This window comes from Hippocampus bargibanti, linkage group LG19 (assembly GCF_051943395.1).
Source record: "Hippocampus bargibanti isolate YZ-2025 linkage group LG19, ASM5194339v1, whole genome shotgun sequence".
Lineage (NCBI taxonomy): Eukaryota > Metazoa > Chordata > Actinopteri > Syngnathiformes > Syngnathidae > Hippocampus > Hippocampus bargibanti.
The window spans coordinates 4,269,392-4,291,462 of record NC_142752.1 but is presented as its reverse complement, the minus strand read 5'-3'; the positions used below and the strand labels follow the sequence as shown (position 1 = coordinate 4,291,462).

Here is a 22,071-nt window from a genome sequence, read left to right as displayed (position 1 = left end):
TTCCTTCCAAATATGCAAATGAGGGCGCACCTATTCACATAAATAGTATGTGTTGACTTTCAAATTGCTTAAATCATAACAGTTGCGTTTCTAAAGTGCCTGCCCGCTCGTCAAGTGTGAAATGTCACAATCAGGTTGATAGCTGGACATTGAAAATGGGTGAATTTTATGATTTGCTAAAGCGCTAAAAGGAATTCAACTAAAATCCAGTTTAGTCTACATTTTGATCTCCTTTTCACTGCCAATGTTCAATATTATTGTGTTTGATACTCAATTTAAGATGAAATATATATAGATAGCTAGATAGATGGTTGCTCGATAGATGGCTAGCTAGATAGATGGCTAGCTAGATAGATGGCTAGCTAGATACTGTAGATGGCCAGCTAGATCGATGACTAGCTAGATCGATGGCTAGCTAGATAGCTTGCGAGCGAGAGATAAATAGATAAATACAGACATATCATTTACTTTATGAAGATCACATTTTAGTTTACCATCTCCCCATCAATTTTGATTATAAAGACAGAATGCAATATATAAATCTAGCTGGCTATCTATTAGTTAATTAATGGCTAGCTAATCTTGCTATCGAGCTAGCTATCGAGGTGGCTACCTTGCTACATATCTATTTGATAACTGGCTATCTAGCTGGGTACCTAACTAGCTATCTATATGCTATCTATCTAGCTAGCTATCTATCTATTCGTTATCCATTAGCCAGCTAGCTAACTTTCTATCTATTTGAGTTATTCCAGGTTGCGTGAACGCTGGCGCATGTGGCTGCTCATCCACAGAAAAACGTATCCTGTGGCTGTAAAGTGACCTTGAGAGTTTTGAAAGGGGCTTAGAAAAAATAAATAAATAAATAAATATTTAACCTAAAAACCTGACTACAACTCTGTGGAAAATTAGGGTGCACCTAATTTTGTGCTGGCGCACCCAAAAAAAAATAATTATTTATTTACTATCTCTCTCCTTCTTCAAATGCTTATGAGGCTTATTTTGTGGACGACCGAATCTAAAAATTTTGAATCAAAAGGTGCATCTTCCATGGATGGAAACCCGACTTCTGTCAAAAGGAGGCAACCACTTAAGGAAATCTGAAGTTAGACATCAACTGCTGGAAAAAAAGTGCTTAGTGCGAAGGTTTGGAGGGGGAGGAAACCGTAAAAGTGAAAAAAGAGGGTAAGTGGGTGGTTAAAGTAGGAGTCATGCACAACCAATATGGACCACGGATTTACTGTGAACTACAAAACCGCCCCCCCCTCAAACCCTAATAATATAAATAAATAAAATACAGATAATGTATGGCAACCACCGGCTTAGTACATTGTCACACTCATATCCTCACATACACACAGTCCACCGAATAGAGAATACAACAAAGCAGCAAAATAAAAGGGTCGATCCGATTGTGTGGCAAAGCAAACCTTGGCGACAACAATAACCCACATCTCATTACGATAAACCCGTTGCGGGAAAAAATGGCAAACAAACACACCTTGGAGTCAGAGTGGAGCTCCAGGTGGGGTTCGTGTCCGTTCTCAGTGGTGGAGGCCTCTGTGATGCTGATCATTGGGGCTGAGGAGACACACAAAAAAAAAGCAGAAGAGTCAGCTTTCTTAACCGACTGCATTGATCGTAGGTGTTTGTAGGCACTTTGTTATGTACTCTGGCCGCATTGGTATGAAAATACTGCGGAGATGAAAAAGGCTACACCCTGGCCTTTTTGTTTTTGAATACCACACACATACTTAACCTTAACTTCGCAATGGATGAAAATCCCTTTCTGTCCATAAGTAAGTCAGAAAGTAAGTGACTTAGTAAATAAATAAATAAAAATGTCCAAGCAAAGAAAATAAATACACAAATAAAACTATATAAACAAATTTTAAAAATCTATAAACAAACAAAAATCAATAAACATGACAAAAGAAATATAAATAAATTAATAAATAAACAAATATAAATAAGATAAATAAATAAGATCACTAAAAATAGATGCAAAAAAACAAATAAATAAATAGGTGACCAAACAAATAAAAATTCATAAAGTATAAACACATAAATAAAAATAAACAAAAATAAAAATAAAAACAACTAAACAAATAAAAAAATAAATAAAATTAATAAAAATAGATGTAAACACAGACATAAACAAATAAACACAACCAAAGAGAAATAAACAAATAAAAAATAAAAATAATTACATAAAATGAATACATAAATACAAATAATCAATACAAATACATAAACAGACAAATATACAAATAAATAGATAAATGAATTCATTATCCATCCCCCCAAAAAATGGTCATCCGGACCATTCCTCTCTGCTATTTCGCCCCATGTTGTTGTGTTGATCAGAGGTATTATTAAAAAGGTTCAACTCTTGAAAAGGGCATTAGAAGAAAGCTCTCTTTGACGCTATAGCTACCCAAGAAATGTAGTAGATAAGTTTGTCCAGCTGAGGGCAATGTGACACGTGGCTTGGAAGAAGAAACAAGTGTGCCCAAACTGTTAAGCCACACATTAAAAAACAGGTATGTGACAGTTTCCTAAGATAACTGTAACATTGTGGTGAGGTTTTTCTGACCAAATAACGCCTTGGCAGTGCAACATTTGAATCAAAGAGGAATTTGGTATGCTTCGTTCATTTCCCCATTGGGGCCCTCTGTCTTTCAGAACATTTTTCATCTCCGTCTCTGCATGGCAGGAAGCATCTGCAGCTATTTCCTGTATCTGGTCAGACTATCTGGTCAGACGGCGAAAAATGTACCAAACACTCTCCAGCTGTGCGCGTTACCTCCATCTAAACTGCGGCTGATGCGTTTCGACGAAGTGCGCTCGAAAGCGGGCGCGGGCCGATCGATGAGGGTACTGGCCAAGCGGGTTTGGGTCTGCGTGCGTCCGCTGTAACGGAACTTAGAACCCAGAGTTAAGAAACGCGGAGTGGTGGGCGGCTCTGGGGCGTTCAGCCTGGAAAATGAAAAAAATGGAATTGTTGCTTCTGATTTTTGAGGAGAGATTTTTATTGTTATTCGTGGTTTTTTTTTTCCTACCTGAAGAAGCTGTGGTTCTCCACGCAGACTTTCCACAGCCGTTTGGCGGAGCGATGATTTTGGAGTTTGAATCCCACGGTGCTCTCAAATTGCTCCGTCTGTGGGAAATAACAGAACATGTGAAAAATGGGGTCAACGAGCACAGAGTTCAGCACAGTTTTTGAGTGGATGATCAAGATTAGGAGGTGACTCTTAGCTCGTCACATCGATCATATATCTCGTTGAAGTTGCACCTCATACCACTCACGTACCTCTCCGGGTCTGATCTTGATGTAAAAATTATTCCTCTTGTAAGAAATCTTAAGGATCTTAGGCCAAGCAAAGCGATTTATCCGAAGCCGGTCCTTGAAGACCAAGAGTCCATTGGAGCACACTCCCAGCATGATGTCCACACCCTCGGAATCCTGCAATGGGGGATAATCAAATCACTGTAGGACATCAAGACAACAAGGTGCTCATGTCCCAATGAACATATACGCTCAAGTTATGACATGAAAAATAAAATAAAAATAAAATAGTCAATGTATAGCTCTGGTGTCAAAGTCAAGGCCTGGGGGCCGAATCTGGCCCGCTACATCATTTCATTCGGCCCGCGAAAGCAAATCGAATTTGTGAAATTCATTGATGCTTGCTAAACCCTGAACTAAAATTTAAAATTGTCACAATAAGTTATTATTTTTTACTTCAAATTTGAAAACTAGTTTTAGGACGACATAAACATCCAATTCAGCGTAAGAAACCTTAGACTCTCTTCTTTCATCCGAAAAAAAAGAGTTAATTCCTAAATTATATGGGTCTGGAGTTATCTGATCTTGAAATGGGGGCAGATGTACAAAATACATTCATATTGATTCATATACTAGTGCTTTAACAACTGCTGAAGCTGGAACATAGCACTAACATGGAAAAGAATTAAATGCTGCCCCCTTGTGGAACAGAAAAACACATGGATAGCGCTCTATCGGCACCCAAACAAGAAAAAAATAAAACCCGAACAAATTCAGGAATGGCGCTTTACGTCATAATTTTCAATTACCGAATATATTTGTGAATGTCAGTGAATGAGTTAATTAGTCAATGATCCTGTGGTTGGCTGGCAGGAAAATTCAGCGTAAAGCTTTTAAATCCGAGGCCATCTGGTAATGATCAGTGGGATATTGACTTAACACAGGGGGGATGGGAGGGGTGTAACCGCTTGCTAATGGGGGTTGCAAAAACTAGATAATGGAAACACACACACGGGTCACACAAACTTGCCAAAATTGACCGATCCATCGCTTTGGCGACAGAGCCATTTTTTTCTATCTGTGACTATAGCAACACAATGGCTGAATTGAAATATTGACAGCCGCAAAAAATAAATGGGCCAATTCCATGCTGCTAATGGTAGCGTGGCATTTTATTCAAAAATCCGAGCGACTTGACCTCCATGTTGCATCCTCATGTTTTCTATTTTAAGCCTGATATCATCCCAACTATCATGTCGACCCGCTTGGGAACGTGCCGTCTGATGCCTCCGCTAGCTCGGTGGTCTTTTCCCATGGCCTTCTAGCAAGTGTTTGCACAGCTGAGACACACATAGCAATGATGAAAAAGGTATGTGGGCGAGCTAGGGGGGGGGGTTCTTTTTACCTTAGCATGGTGTAAATCCACCCCGTACATGGACAACTTCTTGGCGTTTTCTAGAAACTGAGTATCGGCCTGTGCTGGTGTTATTCCCCTGAAGGTCAGACAAAATTTAGCAGTCGATAATAATAGCGCCTGTTTATCAAACTTAATTTTCCTCAATGGTTCTTACTTGTGGGACTTGTGTAACTCCAACATTTTCTCTTCCATCTCTTTGCTTTGATCGGGGGCAAAACTCAGCTGGCTGATGTAGTCCAAAGGGCGAGGCTGCTCGGGTTCGTAGTCACCAAATTCGGCCTGTGGAATTAAACAGATGCAACTGTCATCACGAATTAGATTAGATTAGATGAGCCATTATTTGTCTCACAGTGGAGAACTTTACATTTCACAGCAGCAAAAACAAAATACAGGAGCTGCTGTAAAGGCAGCCACACTTGCGGCGCCATCTTAAAACTCAAAAGACAAACAAAATATGACATCAAAAAGACACAGTCATTCAATATTAAGCACTTTCTGCACCCTCTTTGTTGCATGAAGCAGTTCTAGATGAAAGACGAGATGATCAAAGCCTCCTTTTCACCAGTTCATCAGGGGCGTCATGGTGAAAAGTATGTCTGCTACAAGCTAAATGTTGTAATCAAACACGAACGAAGCTGTCGCATCCATTGACGGAAAGAGATTGTCTCCGGTCCCACGTAAATCCGTTTCAATTCCAAGCTGCAGCTAGCTAGCCAGCCATCCTTTCTTCTCCTCGCAAAGACCCTAAACCCGGATTTGAACTCACAACCTCGGCACGGTGAAGTCGGCGTGCTAAACACTCGACTACTAGGCCACCCCACATTTAGTATATCAATTAGCTATCTATCTAGCTAGCTATCTTGATAGCTGTTGATTACCGAGCTAGCTAGTTTTCTATCTATTTGGGTTACTTCCGGGTTGAGTGAATGTTGGCGCTGCCCAACCATCAGAAAAACTTATACTGTGACTGTAAAGTGACATTGAGATTTTTGAATGACCGCTTATAAATGAAATGTGTTATTATTAATTATTATTTTTATTCTAGATCTACAGTGAAGGTCCCACTCGACGTCTACTTCTAGCTTACCTGCAGTGTGTACGAGCCCAGGAGAGAGTGAGTGACAAATGAGCAAGGCAGGCGACCGGATGCTACGTCGTCACGGAGCTGCAGACACAACAGGTACCTTGACACGAAAAACGTGAGTTAGCCGTTAGCACGTTTCGCACAGTCGGAGGATACACATTTCAAAATGCTTGGTAGGATTGGGACTGGTAAGGTTGAATCATTTGTTTGGGAAGTAGAAACGGATATTCTGAGTATTAAAATGATGTACGTGGAAAATCAGTCAGCTGAAATGAAATTGATAACTGTCTTTTGAATGCGAGAAAAAAAATTGGTTGGCAGGGAGGATTAAATGCAGGCTTGCTTTGTTTTGTCATATGATGTTCGGAGTATGACGATTGGACGGGGCAACCTCACCCGCTAATCCTCCAAAAAGTCAGTTGTGTAAGCTTGGCTAAACTTGCGGACAAGTGAATTGTTGTTGTGGATGCTGCCTAGCCTCAAGCGGAGGAATTCATTATCCAAATGGAGGTTGGTGACTGAATGACAGAATTGAAAAATCACAGAAGGAGTCACCGACGGGAAGCCGGTCCGGTCTCGGATCCTGGTTACACGGGGGTGCGGTGGGGTGGGGCGGCGGTCTTTAACAAAAGGCAATAAAGCGGCATCGTGGACATTTGCTGACATGGATGTTTTAAGTGGCAGTCATCCGCTCACTGGAATTCTCTTCAGTGGGCAAACACAGTGGTGGCTTTAAACTGCTTTAAGGTCTGGAACAAAAATGCAGTGTAAAAGTTGCCGTGAAGTGACTTCAGAAATGTGTTTCGAAATCAAAACAGGAAAAAGAAAATTATAAAGAACTGACCATTTAACTCATTCACTGCCAGACGATGTGCAAAAAAATGTGTCCACTCCAGTGCCAGGGTTTTTGTCATTTTTCACTCAAATTGCAGAATATTGAGTTTTAGGACGACATAAACATTCAACACAGTTTTAGAAATGTACACTCTCTTTTTTCATTAAAAAAAATTTAAATTAACCTATGAACCCCACTCCACTCACTTCAAAAGTGTTAATTATCGGTAATATTATAATTACTATTATTTATTATTTTTATTTGTACAGTATTATTTTTTTCTCTTATTCTTTCATTATTTATTTTTCTTTCTCATATGGCACAGTGAACAGGACATTGCATCAGCAGAATTACAAGAAATGTAAAACGTTTTATTGAGATGGTTATGTGATTTATGTTTTGTTTTGATATCAGATGACACTCAATGCCACCATGTTTTCCCTTTTCTAACTGTTCTCAAAAAAAATCACCCCAAAAAAAGTTACTTCCTGAGTTATATGGCTGGAGTTATCTGAGCTTGACATGGGGCTATGCAAAATACAATACAATACATAGATGGACAAAAGGCAATTGTTTCCCGCTCATGGAAGGAAAGAAAAAACATTGCCAGAGGTCTGACCAGCACTTTATTGGCAAAAAAAAATAAAAAAAAAATTCGGGAATGTCGTTCCATGTGACAATTCAATTCCCAAATAAATTCGGGAATGGCAGTGAATGAGTTAACTTAAAAATTAGCAATACCCACACCGTGAAAACACCTTTCAGATAGTCGAATGGCATAGAACGCCTTATTGTTGGCCCTGAGTGTGCGCACATCACAGAGAGAAAAGTGACCAAGTGAAAGTAGGGCAGGGCGGGCGGACTACAACCTGACAACCAGCTTGCGGACTTGAGCTTTAGAGCGCCTCAACGTTGACTGCGAGTGTGCGTGAGTCAGTGTAAGTTTGTTTATACGATTACAAATACCAAAAGTCTTCATCACCTTGTGATGTCTTCTGTAAGCAGCGAGGGATCAGGTGGGTAGAATTTGACGTTGAACGCAAACTGCCAGTTGTTACCTAAAGAACAGATGTGAAATTGCTGAGAAGAAATAAAAATGGAGGACAATTTGTGGAAATATGAGATTTCGATGTAATCGGGGGTCATCTGTAGTTCTGTCCCTCCCATTTGTAACGGAACCTGATTCGGAAACGGGAGAGCGAGACGGGTTTCGAGCTTTGAGATGCCGCTAAGCCCCCCCGGCGTGTCTCACGCAAACAGATAAACACGAATGAAATGCACGCTAATGTAGAAACGCTCTGCTGGCTTCATCCAATCGTCAACCAAGGCACAAATATGGGTTGAGTTTTAGGACAACATAAACATTCAATGCAGTGTTAGAAAACTTACTCTTTTTTCATTTAAAAAAAAGTTAATTCCTAAATTATATGGGTTTGAAGTTATCTGAGCTTTAACTGTGGACGGCTGGACAAAATACAATACAGTGATACCTTCGCTTACGAATTTAATTGGTTCCCAGACAGAGTGTGTAAGGTGAAAAGTGTGTATCCCAAAAATGAATTTTCCATAGGAAACCATTAAAATGAGCATAATCCGTTCCCAGGTCCCCATTAAACATAATTTTCTACTTTCTAATTTTCTAAGCCTTAAAACTACACAAAGTGTACTTATTTTACGTATAATAAATGTGCTATGGTATTATAATTAAAGAAATACACTGTACTGAATAATAAAGTCGTTTTATTTACCCTTATGATGGTCGTTGATGACTTCATCAGAAAAAAAAGAGTTAATTCCTAAGTAAATGGGTCCGGAGTTATCTGCAATCGAAGTGGGGGCGTCTGTACAAAAAGAAAATGCTGCCCGCTTGTGGGAGGGAAAAACATTGCCAGAGGTCTGACCGCAGCTTCATTTGCACCCCCCTCCGCAAGAAAAAAAAAAACAAAAGCAGAACAACTTTATGCTTTTCAATTATATTTTCAATTATATTATTATTATATTCCATCAAACCTTCCATTTTGTGCCCTTGTGTTTTACACATGTACACACCAACACATGTCAACAGCCCGAAACTACACTTGGTGGACCAAAATGTTTATTTATGTACTTATTTTTTTACTCTGTAAATCATATTCTCATCAAATAAAAAAGAAAGAACTTACTGCGGATTTGTCTCTTGATTTCCTTGGTGGGGTCCAACCAGCACTGCAGGCAGAGAATTAAAAAAAAATGCTGTCATGGTTTTTGCTACTTCTACATGATTTGAGATAAAGAGGAAAATCACCTTCTGTTCGTGATGGTCCATGTACGTCAGACCAAAGTAGTCCTTCTCCAGAAGATTGAGGTGCTCGCACACTTTGAAGAAGAGGAATAGACCCTTGGCTCGTTTCTAGAGGAAAAGAGAAGGCAATTTACAGATTTTTTTTTAAAGGACTTATTCACAAATTTATATAAGAGTGGGTGACTATGGACAAATGTAATCACACCCTTAAAAAATATGAATCAAAACCAAATGAACGTCCTCACCCGTCATGGTACCGGCGACATTTTTTGTTGATATTTTGTGCATTTTTTGTTTTTCTTTATGTAAATTCATTCACTGCCAGACGATTTTTAAATATGTGTCCACTCCACTGACAGGGTTTTTGCCACTTTCACTCAAATTGCAGGACTTGCAGAATATTGAGTTTTAGGACTACATAAACATTCAATGTCGTGTTAGAAAACTTACTCTATTTTTTTCAACCAAAAGAGTTAATTCCTAAATTATATGGGTCTGGAGTTATCTAAGCTTGAAATGGGGGGGTCTGGACAAAAATACAATACACATATTTGATTTATATAGCGCTTTAACAACAGCCGAAGCTGTAACAAAGCGCTAAGATGGACAAAAGGCAAATGCTGCTCCCTCGTGCAAGTGAAAAAACATTACCAGATATCTGACCAGCGCTTTATCAGCACCCCCCTTGCAAGAAAAGCTAAGACCTGAACATATTGGGGAATGGCAGCAAATGAGTCAATATCGATAAATCAGTTCTCCCACCCCCCCAAAAAAATAATGAAACTGGTGATGAGAAAATGCTTGCGATCTGATACTGATAGTTTATAAATACATAAATACATATTTATAAATACAATGTATTATTATTATTATTATTATTATTATTAATACCTAGCTAGCTAGCTAGATAGCTAGCTATTAGTTATCTATTAGCGAGCTAGCTAACTTGATCTATTTGAGTTATTCCCGGTTGAGTGAACGCTGGCGCATGTGGCTGCCGCTGCTCACCTGACTGTAAAGTGACCTTGAGAGTTTTGAAAGGCGCTTATAAATATAATGTATTATTATTATTATTATTATAGGAAAGTAGTAATAAATCATGTAGTCATATCATACTACATAGGAAAAAGTGTTACATAGGAAATTTTGCTATAGATTTTAGCAACCTCATGGACGTTGTTGTCTTTGATTTGCTTTCGCGGGCGACTTGATTTGAATTTGACACATTTCAGAAAAATGACACTTTTTTGTTGCTATGTGGCGTTTCACTTCCTGTGTGTGTGAGTTTCTGCATCAATGCGGCTCTGTTTCCTACAATATGTGCTCCGGGTTCGCATTCCATCGAGTGGATCATAAAATCCTCCACACTGTGCAATGACAATGACATTTAGTCAGATAGCCACAAAAAAATTTGAACACACTTACACACACACACACACACTGGTGACAGTGACCTTTACACAGGCAGAAGGTCAGACAGAAAGCTAGCGGGTGAAAAAAAAAAAAGGACAAAGAATGAAATGCTGAAAGAAATGTGTCCGTGTTGACTTGAGGGCTGCATTCCGCAGTGAGAGAGACTTTCAAAAACGGAAAATATAAGCAATCTGGAATTAAAGTGGCCATTTTTCTTTTGCTTCTAGCAGAAAATATCATCAGTGCGTTCTTGCATTTGGTCGAGCGAACGCGTCGCAGCTTCAGGTAGGGCGTCGGTTAGCTTCCAAACGGCTTTTGAGGCCACCGCTGTATAACATTTGGTGTTTTCTCTCTGGAATTTATCTTCTCTATGTCTGCCAGCCTTGCCATGTTACTGGGTGTGTGTTTGTATGACTGCTCTTGTGAGGACCACTAACATTTTATACTACACGCAGTGAGGACATTTTTGACAAGTGAGGACCTTTTGTACACAAGTTTTTCATTCTAAAGGCTTCTCGAGGGTCTATATATACGTCTGTTACAGTTTCAGAGAGGTCTTCACAAATTCATCCAAAACGATTTGTTGGTGCGTATTTTTGTCATGATGCTAAAAGAATTGTTGAATGATTTCGGTTTCGAAAGGTGCGCATTTCTCCCCATCCAAAACAGTAGTGTGGGGCGACCACTAATTGTCTCTGAGAAGGTGATTGCAACCACCTGGGAATGGCCAATTGCTGCTAGGACCTGATTGGCCAGAATCTCAGGTGAACCACCTTTAAAACCAGGTATGTTTACATCATAGGCAGTGAGACAGATGCGTAATGATTAGTAAAAAAAAAAAAACAGTCTCACCTCCACCTCGCAGGCAAAGTCCGAGCCGTCCAAAAGGGTGACGTGACACACCACTAGCTTCATCCTGCTTTTCCTCACCAAGCGAAGCGGCGACTGGAAAATGGAGGTTTGACCTTCGGCTTTCTCCGCTTGCTTCTTCACCTCTTCCTTCTGTTGATGCTCCTCTTGGGCTACGCCCTCACTTACGGCTTGGACCTCCTCGACTTTTGCTTCCCCGGCAGGCTAGAAGACAGAAAGATGGTTCGAAGATTTCTCCGGTTTTGTGCAGGGAGGGCGGTTCTTTTTTTTTTTTTTTTGGAGTTGATGTCACAGGGTGGGCCTGAGTGGCTCATTGTGACGACTGGATGCAACACTGAGCAAGAGGGTGGGCTGAGCAACAAATATGCGAGGAGTAGTTCTAAGACTGATTTGACCTCTGTAACCCAAAAAAAAACCCAAAAACTTTCATCTTTCCAATTTTCCTGACATTGTATTCAGCAGCACGAATATGCCAGCACTGTTTTTGATTGGGAGGAATGCCGATGCCATTTGACTGTCATCGCTAGACACCTCTGGGACGATTGTGCTTTTTAAGCAGCTCTAATGGGCTTGAGGAGCCCGCGACGAGAAAAAAAGGACCGTCAGCACAGAAAGCCGATGCATACTGTCGCGGCTTGGAATTGAAGCGGATTTACGTGGGACAACCTCTTTCGGTCAATGGATGCTACAGCTTCAGGTTTGTTTTCAACATTTAATTTGTAGCAGATGTGCACATTTTACTATGACGTGTCTGATCCACTGGTGGAAACGATGCTTTGATCCTCTCCTGTTTCATCTAGAACTGCTCCATATAACAAAGATGGTGCAAAAAGTGCTTAAGATTGTCTTATGTGTTGTGTCACATCATTTGTTATTTAGTTATGTTTTGTTTGTTTAACTTCAAGATTGCGCAGAGTGGCCGCCTCTACAGCAGCTCCTGTATTTTGTTTTTCCACCTCTTCCTTTCCTTTCCTCTCCTCTCAATTTCATTACTTTGCTGCTGTGAAATGTAAATTTCTCCACTGCCAGAATAAAAAAGGTAAATTCAATCCCCAATGATGGCACAGCCCCTGCGTCGCGGCCATGGAGACTCGTAACACGCTTCAGGCGCTACACGTCTCCACCCCAAAACAGTATTTAAATGATTTATTTACCCTCTAGAAGTAGACATACCAGATATAATTTTATGGGAAAAAGCACACTAAATATGTCAGAAAAGCACATTCCCAAAACTGTGAGTAACAGCGAGAAAAAATACCCCGATAAATCCCACGTATTTTTGATAATTTAGCAATTTAGATTAAAACCTCCTATTATCGTTTTTATTCGATTTTTGTATTTGTCAAATGACAAAAAGAAAGTAGAAAAAAATGATATATGGGGAAAAAAAACATAGTGGTAGTGGTGTACTTTCGATCTTGAGGTGCCATAATGCGGTACGGTTCCACAAATGCGGAATTCCATAACAATTCTCAGTTATTTTCAACATTTTAAATGGCTTAATAACGCGCGAAAATAACACACAAGGTGATGACTATACCAGCAGTCTTCGGGCAATAGGCGTGAGGACACCCTGAACCGGTTTCCAGCCAATCGCAGGGCGTACACAGACGAATAACCATTCATGGTATCACTCACACTGAAGGACAATTTAGAGTGTTCAATCAGCCTGCCGTGTATGTTTTTGGAAAAATGGGAGGAAACTGGAACACCCGGAGAAAAGCCACCCAGGCCATGGGAGAATGTGCCCGATATCATTGCACTGTGATGTCAACGTGCCAACCACTGGACAACCGGGTTTCCAAGTACAGTGATACCTCGGTTTACGAACCCCTTGGCTTACGAACTTTTCGGTTTACTAAAGTTAAATTTATGAAAATTTTACCTTGGCATACGAACTATTTTTCGGGATACACACGGAGCTGCCACAATAAGTGATGTGTCGTTCACAAACAAGCCCGTTCTCCTATAAGAAAATGGCAGCCAGCTTGTTTTGGTCCTCTATTCCCCGCACCCAGTTGTCGGTTAAAGCCACGTGATTGGTCAAGAACGCAGCAGTGAGGGTAGGTGGTTTATGTGTATATTTATATTTATATTTTTGTGTAGTTTTAAGGCTTAGAAAATTAGAACGTAGTTTTATGGGGACCTGGGAACGGATTATTCTCCTTTTAATGGTTTTCTATGGGAAATTAATTTTTGGGATACACACATTTCGCCTTACACACTCTGTCTGGGAACCAATTAAATTTGTAAGCCAATGTATCACTGTATTGATTTAAAAAAATTACAAACATGACCATATTTGGTCGTTTTCGGCCATATTTGGACATAAGCATTTTTGGTATCGATATGCATGCGTGTGAGGTTATTCCATCATGTTACCTCTGTGTCCGCGCTAGCGTTGGAATGGGACTCGGCTTCCTTTTCTTTTATTTGCTCCTGGACCGGACGACTGAGCGCCTCCTTTTCTTCCACTTCCTCTGCGTGTCCATTCACTTCTGGCACCTCCTCCTGATTACTCGCCTCCTCTGGTGACGGCACCTCCTTGGTCGGGGAGGTCTGGATAAACCACAGTGTTTATTTTGGAAGCTACAAATAGTAAATGTGGGTAATTGGGTAATATTATGATGGATGTACCTGGTTTTGTGATTTCTGCTTCTTAAACCATGTGGGAAGGTAGCGCGATATCCCTTTGCCCTCTTTCTCCTTCTGCCTCTCCGCCTCTCCCTCGACGGCGGCGGCGACTTCCTGACTCTCCCCGGTGTCCTTTTCCGATTGGCTGAGTCCGGCGGCTGATTTCTCCGCCTTCTCCTTCACCTCAGTCTCTGAGCCTGCCTCTGTTGTCATGGCGACACGTCACAACCTGCTCGGGGCAGAATAGGGTGATGAGCATAGATGATGTAATGTAAAAAAAAAAAGTAATCATGCTGATAATGAAACTGATCAAAGTTAATCAAAAAATATTGACGATATACTTTGGCAATGATCATGATATTCATTCCGAGCACATTTATTTATTAAGTTATGCATGCAATTATTTACATCACCCCCCCACCTCGGATTTGAATTGGTGAATTGGAAATATCCTTTTATAAATGCCGCCATTTTACAGGCTAAAAAAAATACAGTCCAAAACATTTGGCTCACCTCGCAACCACTTCCATGTGAAATGGGAATTGTTGCGTAAGCATAATAACACACAAAAAAGAGAGGAGGAATACCTGAAAATGTTCAGTAACTTGACATTCTTTTTTTTTTTTTTCTCTTCTCAACCTCAATGCTATGGCTAACGCACCCGCAATTATATGCTAAATATTTCTGACAACGCACATTCGGATTGTGTTTGACTTGCTCCGCGTGATGCTGCGCGTGCATGACCATTTGTGCAAACAAACGGCTTCAGGCCCTGGATTAAAATCTGATTAATTTCCGATTTAGACATTGTCATCGTCCGGCATCCTTTCAAAGTGTTCTAAATCTTCTCAAGGCGCTCTCCGCCTTCAGTATTCTACTTTAACACCTTCCTGCAATCTTGACCGTCTTTTTTTTTTCGTGCAGCATCAACGTAAAGCAGTGGGGAGGACATGAGAATAAAAATAGAACAGGTCTCATTAGGTAGGGTCAGATCATGAAGGGAGGGATGGATGGAAAAGGCATGTACTACAAGTGCCTGTGTGTGCAAGCTAGCTGTAGATAAGATAAGAAAGACAGAAGATAAATAATTTAGATCAGGGGTGTCAACGTCATTTTTTGCGGGCCACATTGTAGTTATGGTTTCCTCTCGAGGGCCGTTATGAATTTGGGGAACCCATTAGAATGTTTAAATCCCTTCAAATATTACATATAGAGCACACAGCAAATTAATGAATAACTCGTTTTCAAATCTGAAGTCAAGAATAATGACTTTTATTGTGGTTGCCATCTAAAAATATGAAATTTTGGCTCCGATTTTAGCAATCATCATGGAATTTAACAAGTTTGATTTGCTTTCGCGGGCCGAAAAAAATGATGTGGCGGGCCGGATTTGGCCCGCGGGCCTTGACTTTGACACTTGTGATTTAGATGCACCCAAGAAGATAATTAATTTTCAAACTTTTTGAAGCACAATAGAACCCCACCTCCATAATGCTTAGATGGAATAAAGATAGAACATTTGTTATTTTTTTTCAGGCCCAATGCAGTTACCAACACGGACTACAGTGATCCCTCGCTACATCGCGGTTACAGTGCAGCATGGATTTTTTTTTCAGGTAAAAAAAAAAACATTCAGAATAATAAAATAAATGCCGAATTACTTAGAGGTTTTGTACATGGCTGTAGCTTGATTGTATTGCACATTATGATATTTTTTTTATTCATTGAGGGTGTGCCTTCTACTCCGGTGCGCCTTATATGTGGAAAAAAGTATGAAAATACACCATTCGTTGGGGGTACGCCTTATACACCAGACAATATGGTATATAACCCTCTTTCGCAAATTTTTGTCTGTCGCCGGTGGTCCTAGTCCCCTTTAATAGTGAAAAACGAGGGATTACTGTATTAATAACAACAACAACAATAATAATAATAACACATTTTATGTATAAGCGCCTTTCAAAACTCTCAAGGTCACTTTAAAGTCACAGGATAAGTTTTTCTGTGGGTGAGCAGCGGCAGCCACACACGCCAGCGTTCACTCAACCCGGAAATAACTCAAATAGAATAGTAAGACAAATAGCTAGAAAGCTAGCTAGCAAGCCAATAGATAGCTAATCGCTAGCCAGCTAGATAACTAGCCAGATAGCTATTGTACGGTATTACAGAAAAGACAAAGACAATAGACACAAGACAAAGACAATAGACACAATATTTCTACATAAACAAAAGTCAAACAAAAAAACTAAATAACAAATATGACAACACAAAGATATTAGTCGTCACATGGGTTGGTAACAGATACAGTAAAGTCTCGTTATATCGATATTCAAGGGAGTCCGAAAAAATATTGATATAACCGGGACTATCGATATATCCGATATCGATATAACAAGACTTTACTGTATTTTAAACCAATATTAATTTACGACCCATGCATACTCGCAATTTGGCATCTTTAGCATCGGCGTGCGTCTTTGTTTGAAAACTTTTTTCATTCATTGGAGGTGAGCCTTATAATCCGGTGCACATTATATGTGGAAAACGTTTGAAAATACACCATTCATTGGGGTGTGCGCCTTATACACCGGAAAATACGGCATATAACTACTTTGCGGATTTTTGTCTATCGCTGGTGGTCGTGGTCCCGATTAACAGTGAAAAACGAGGGATTACTGTATTAGTCATCATGCATAGTCATCGATCGTGGCCATTTTAGCGCTCAACTAATTTTCAAAGAGCAGGAAGCATATTACAGCCTCTTCTTGTATCTCACTCCCCTTTTTCTCCCCCTCTCCCTCAACTTTCCCTGTACTCACAATCCCCCTCTTCCGGGCTCTCTTTTCAGTCCCCATCCAATGGTTCCCTCGCATTATCTGGCCCCCTCGTTCCGGGTTCACTCATCTTCCCACAGTCTGTATAAACAATGGCGGTGACACTATTACGGCCTCACGCACGCATGGATATGTGGAGTGTTTTATGGCGAGAGATTATGATCTAAGCAGAGTGAGGAGACGGCAAAGTTTGTCTGTGGATGGTGACAGCATCGGTTTTGAGGGACAATTTTACAGCCAATTTGAAGCTAAATGTCCAAAGTAAAAAACAAAAATAAATATAGTGGTGAATACCAAGTGTTGCGAAGACGTTAGCTAACATATATCTATAACTTTTGAATTTATTATTACTGTATTATTTTTTACTCCTGGTCATTTCCAAGGCAAACAAAAAGATTAGTTTTTAAAATGAGAAGCAATAGAAAGCAGAAAAAAATAATTAATTAATTAATTTATTTTTAATGTAAAAAAATTACATTAAAAAGATAATGGTAGTATAAGTAATACAACAGTATTTTTTATATTTTTTTAAAATTAGCTAAGTTATGTTTTTTTCTCACACTTGTATGCCAGATAAGAATTTCCAAACACCGCCCATCATTGAATAATGACTTCAAATACCAGAGTTTCATTGTAGCAGCTTGACTAAATCACCATTTTTACGACTTCAAAAAAACAACTCCGTCCTGCTTACCTACTGTTGCTTTTCTTTCCAACTTGCAAACAACCTCCTATTAGCCTCCTTTTAGCCTCTTGCCTTCACCCCTTTCGCCACTTTTGTTTTTTTTTTCCCCCGCTTTCGAAAAGCGTTTCTTATGTCTCTACTTTGGTCTCCCAACCTACAAAGCTGTCAATGCCATTTTCCTCTCCCTCATCCCCGTCGGCTCTCCCGTGGAGCTGAGCGCCTGCCTCCTGCGGGACTTTCACTCGCGGAAACGAGGGCGGAAAATGATGGGAGAAAAAGAGAGAAGCGAAAAAAGGGGGAGGGAGTGAGAGAGCAAGAGAGCGAGCATGTCTTCTAATGGACTGTCACTTCAGATCTAATGGGCCTATTTCAGTTTTTTTTTTTTTTTAATGCATTTTCACTTGTTTACGGCTCAGCTTTCGAAGACAGGCTGATTTCACAAACACCAGTTTCTGACTAAAAAGCATTAAAAATATAAATACTTTTTTTAGATAACATATCAAGCACAATAAAGACATCAAGCCTGCTTTTCATATGTGTGAATGTCAGTTATTTGGTTCCGCATGCGCGACAAAATCCAATCAAAACAGGTATAGAAAAAGCCGCCACGCATGCGTGGCAGTGTCAGGGCGGGTCACCACGGCAACAGCCTTCATGCACACTAAGCATAAATCCCCATGGAGACAAGAGATTACCGCAGAAAAAATAAAGATTATTGAGCCCGGCGTACAAGTGACAAAAGAGATTATGGTCATGGCTAAACCTCCGTTTCAGAGGTGATTTACACGCCGGTTGATGTTACACGCCGGAAACGACAGGAAGTGCTTCTTCCCTTTCTTTATGACTTTTTTTTGACTAATTCGCTGCTATTTATTGAATTTATTCGGGAATTGAAAAGTGTGACGTGGAGCGCCATTCCTGAATTTGTACAGGTTTTGATTTTTCTTTGTTGATAAAGCGCTGGTCAAACCTTGGGCAATGTTTTACCCTTCCACAAGGGGTCAGAATGTCCCTTTTGTCCATGTTAGCACTTTGTTACAGTTTTAGCTTAAAGCGCTATATAAATCAAGATGTTTTATTGTATTTTGTACAGCCACCCCCATTTCAGACCCAATTAATTTAGGAATTAACTTTTTTTTCTGATGAAAGAAGAAAGGCTAAGGTTTCTTATACTGAATTGAATGTTTAGGTAATCCTAAAACTCAATATTCACATTTTGTACATCGTCTAGCAGTGAACGATCCAAAACTGAGGTCTGCCAACACTCAAATCCTCAACCGCAGATAAAACAACCCGGAAGGATCATCCTCAAAATGATCACTTATTGTGATCATTGAGTTTGGCCAAGCTTTTACGTCGGATGCCCTTCCTGACACAACCCTCTATATTTATCCGGGCTTGGGACCGGCACAAGAAGACTGATATCCGTTTGTGGCTACAGAACAAGCAACTCGCTCAGTAAAAGGCTCCCAAACACAAAATGGTCATCGGCACAGCAACATTCAAATAAAGCAAAAACTATACTCACCATTTGACGATAACGCTCTGATCTGACCGTGAAATGAGCATCTCTTTCCCTACATTACATCACTTCAAAGTCCTTTAAGATGCTTTATCTTCCAGTCACAGTATGAGCATCTCTTTCCCTATATTACATAACAAACAGAACTTCAAAGTCCTTTAAGCACACAAAAGCTAAAAACTGCTAAATTAACCAGTACAAAAAAAGAGCCCTATGTCTAAATTTGCAAACAAAGTACACTAAACAGCACACATTGAATATATTTGCGTAATATAAAAACTTGAACTTCATCAACTCACACATCAGTGTGAAAACACGGCTGGTTTTGCTACATACACTGCCCACTGATTCTCAAATTGAGGATTACACATGGGATAATCTGTCAGTGTATGTTTCCGTCTGTTGGTGTGTCCTGTCAGTTAGTCCCTTTGGGCCTGCATTTTTTTTTTCTATCGCATACGCCGAAGGTTATGTTTTTCAACAACATTCATTCCAAAGCAAGAATTAAAAGATAGATTTGTAATCGGGTAATTAGATATCGCGGCAACTCACACAAAAATGTATAAGTGTCCACTCACGTTTACTAAAATCTCTTTTTTGGATGTGTGAGTGAGAAGAATGGCTGGGCTCATATGTGCCATTGTTGTACGCTAAACACTCCCATTCAGCGATTAGTGAGGTGAGGCGCGAGCACCGTCTGTGAGAACGTGCGGGTGAGCCGGGATAGGCGGAACTCGCGAAGGGTGTTGTGAGGGGGGGGAGTTTCACTGTGCGCATCAGAGGAATTTAAGAACAAATATTAGCTGCTAGGCAAAACTCGTGATGAAACCGCAAACAGTAGACAATACACACAAACACACACATGAGTCTCCAGTGGGTAACTCATGGGTGTGGCATCACTCTGGAGATCTACATCCCATAGAAGGTGGTGTCAACAAGTGCTAAATAACAGACTTAGCTGGTTGATAGAGAAAGGAAGTAAGTTACAGGTGGAGATGAAGACAATCCTCCATTTCATACTGAAACTGAATGCTTAGAAATGACTAATAAAACGACTACACGACCGGAATAGCCGTGTGACGCCATGCTAGGCCCGCGTGGTTAGCGGTTTCAAATGTGAAAATGTCTTTGTATTAGAATCAGAATCATCTATATTGGCCAAGTGTGTAGTACACACAAGGAATGTGTCTTAGGTAGAACATGCTGCACTAGCATATCATAAAAAAAGACATACAGCAACAATGGAGGATACTAATTAGCACTATTACACTATTAGCCATCACGCTTTGACAAATTCAAGCTAACGTTGTGAAGTTATTGATGATAATAAACATTTTTAACCATCTTCTACTAAATTTGTCATGTAAATATTCTGGACTCGCTCCCGAGGCTAATGACTAGCTAAGAAGCTAACTAGCATGACCAACGTTTCTTGCTTCCATTCTGACATGACTTCTGAAAGCGATGAAGAGATAAAAAGTACTACTCTTTTTTTTTAACCATTGTAATACATTTTCATTGCGTTCCAAAAAAAAGACTTATTTTCTTTTGGCTTTTACGAATCAATAAAAAACATTGCTGTTACGTCCTCGCACATTTTCAAAAATACATAAAATGGTTGCTCACGTTTTCCACACCTTATGACAACATGAAAAGATGACGAATAAAACAGGCAAACAAATACACTTATCTATCTCCGTGTAGTGTGCGTTTAAATATTACCACTTGTCTAGCGTCTCTCCCCATCAAGTGGCCTTTTTCAAAGCACGACAAAGACTGCATCTCGCTGTGACCTCCGTTCAATCCCTCTCTGTGAGAATGTGACCCGATGCTGATTAATCTGTTTTTAACCATGTTTGGGACCTCTGCCAAAGCCACAAGCCCACTCTCTTTTTCTGGTATTCATTCCATCATTGCCTCCAGTCAGACACTCGCTGGAGGAAGTCACTTTGCTCGATTCTAAAGAGGACTGTTGTTGAGCTTAATAGAGCTATTCAACAAACAAACAATTACACCCTACTAATCCGCGTGGTTTAAAAGGAAATTTAAAAAACACTTAAATGGGCGTAAGCCACACTCAGCTCCATATATCAGTTTTATTGACTCTGCTTTTGCCATCAATCTCAACCTCTCCTCTTTGCCCCATTCCAACTCATGTGTTTTTTATATCTCCATCACTTAACGCCTCCTCTACTGTCTCCGCGGAGGTGGAAAAGAAATGAAATTGCATTACAGCGTCCTTTCATCCGTATTTCTCTGATCTTGCCTCGTCCGATTTTGATTCCCGCAGTGCCCGTCGGCGCGGAAGGGCTTTGAAAGGGCCGCCGAGCGGTCACAGCCTGCCGCTTAACCTCACAATATGTCCACATCGACGGAGATGATTGAGTTGACCAGACATTTTGGAGTACAAAGGCAACAAGGCAGAAAAACTTGCCTTTTAAAGCTTTTGTCTGTGCTCGATATTCGCGAAGTAAACTTGTAATTGCTCTGGCTCTTTTGCGATGACCGCGGACAACGAGAAAGTCAGCCATTTTGGTGTGATGCAACCATTTTAAGAATATTACATGACTTATTTTTTTTTGTATTTTGATGAAATCTCATTCTGGAATTAATCAAAATGAACCACAATCAGAAGTATTCATCCAATTGTCACCGCTTTCAGATGCAATGCCTGGAATTGCTTATGACATGCCACAAAATGACAGTCGGGAATGTCACACCAAGCTTTGTGTGACTCAATATGTTCCCGTTGAACCCATTTGGTCAAGCACAGACACACACTCATTCCCATAGCCTTTTCCGAATGGTTAAGCAATATCTGTCACTCTCTCCTTCCATATAACAGCTACATTCTCACTTCCTGCCTCTGTGACAACTTTGCACTTCCTCGCCTTTTGTTATTTTCATCTTCCCCGCGTCTTGTAAACTCGCCCCCGCCATCTTCCTAGTGATGGAGCTAGTATGAGCCAGTTACGGGTCATCATTACCAAGAATATTCCTGGAATATTGTTTAAAAAAACATTTGTTTCAAGCGACAGCTCATTTTAATGAGAGAAGGAATCTCTCGGCAGAGCTAGCAATTAAGGACTCTCATTAGCGACTAGGACAGAGCCGCCACTGTTCTGCGAACATGACAGTTATAGATGAACTATACACACACACACACACACACAGAATGAGGCTTTGAGGAGTCATCCTGATCGCCTT

General features: G+C 40.2%; 1 protein-coding gene across 11 annotated transcripts in view; it reads right to left on the bottom strand.

Annotated features, from left to right (window-relative positions):
• epb41l2 (erythrocyte membrane protein band 4.1 like 2) overlaps nucleotides 1-22,071 on the bottom strand; it is a 38,638-nt gene that overhangs the window by 15,359 nt on the left and 1,208 nt on the right. For 8 of the 11 annotated variants that reach the window (XM_089022688.1, XM_089022677.1, XM_089022683.1 and 5 more), the window contains exons 2-14: nucleotides 13,827-14,052; nucleotides 13,572-13,748; nucleotides 11,172-11,393; nucleotides 8,910-9,014; nucleotides 8,788-8,830; nucleotides 7,608-7,683; nucleotides 5,794-5,890; nucleotides 4,861-4,985; nucleotides 4,695-4,782; nucleotides 3,314-3,466; nucleotides 3,063-3,160; nucleotides 2,807-2,979; nucleotides 1,502-1,581 (exon numbers count right to left, since the gene is read on the bottom strand). In XM_089022688.1, coding sequence (XP_088878814.1) covers nucleotides 1,502-1,581; nucleotides 2,807-2,979; nucleotides 3,063-3,160; nucleotides 3,314-3,466; nucleotides 4,695-4,782; nucleotides 4,861-4,985; nucleotides 5,794-5,890; nucleotides 7,608-7,683; nucleotides 8,788-8,830; nucleotides 8,910-9,014; nucleotides 11,172-11,393; nucleotides 13,572-13,748; nucleotides 13,827-14,036 — 1,647 coding nt within the window. In that variant the 5' untranslated portion in view covers nucleotides 14,037-14,052. Of the gene's footprint in view, nucleotides 1-1,501; nucleotides 1,582-2,806; nucleotides 2,980-3,062; nucleotides 3,161-3,313; nucleotides 3,467-4,694; nucleotides 4,783-4,860; nucleotides 4,986-5,793; nucleotides 5,891-7,607; nucleotides 7,684-8,787; nucleotides 8,831-8,909; nucleotides 9,015-11,171; nucleotides 11,394-13,571; nucleotides 13,749-13,826; nucleotides 14,053-17,351; nucleotides 17,574-18,870; nucleotides 19,116-22,071 lie in introns of those variants that run through there. The other 3 variants (XM_089022679.1, XM_089022678.1, XM_089022680.1) reach the window with 3 other exon arrangements.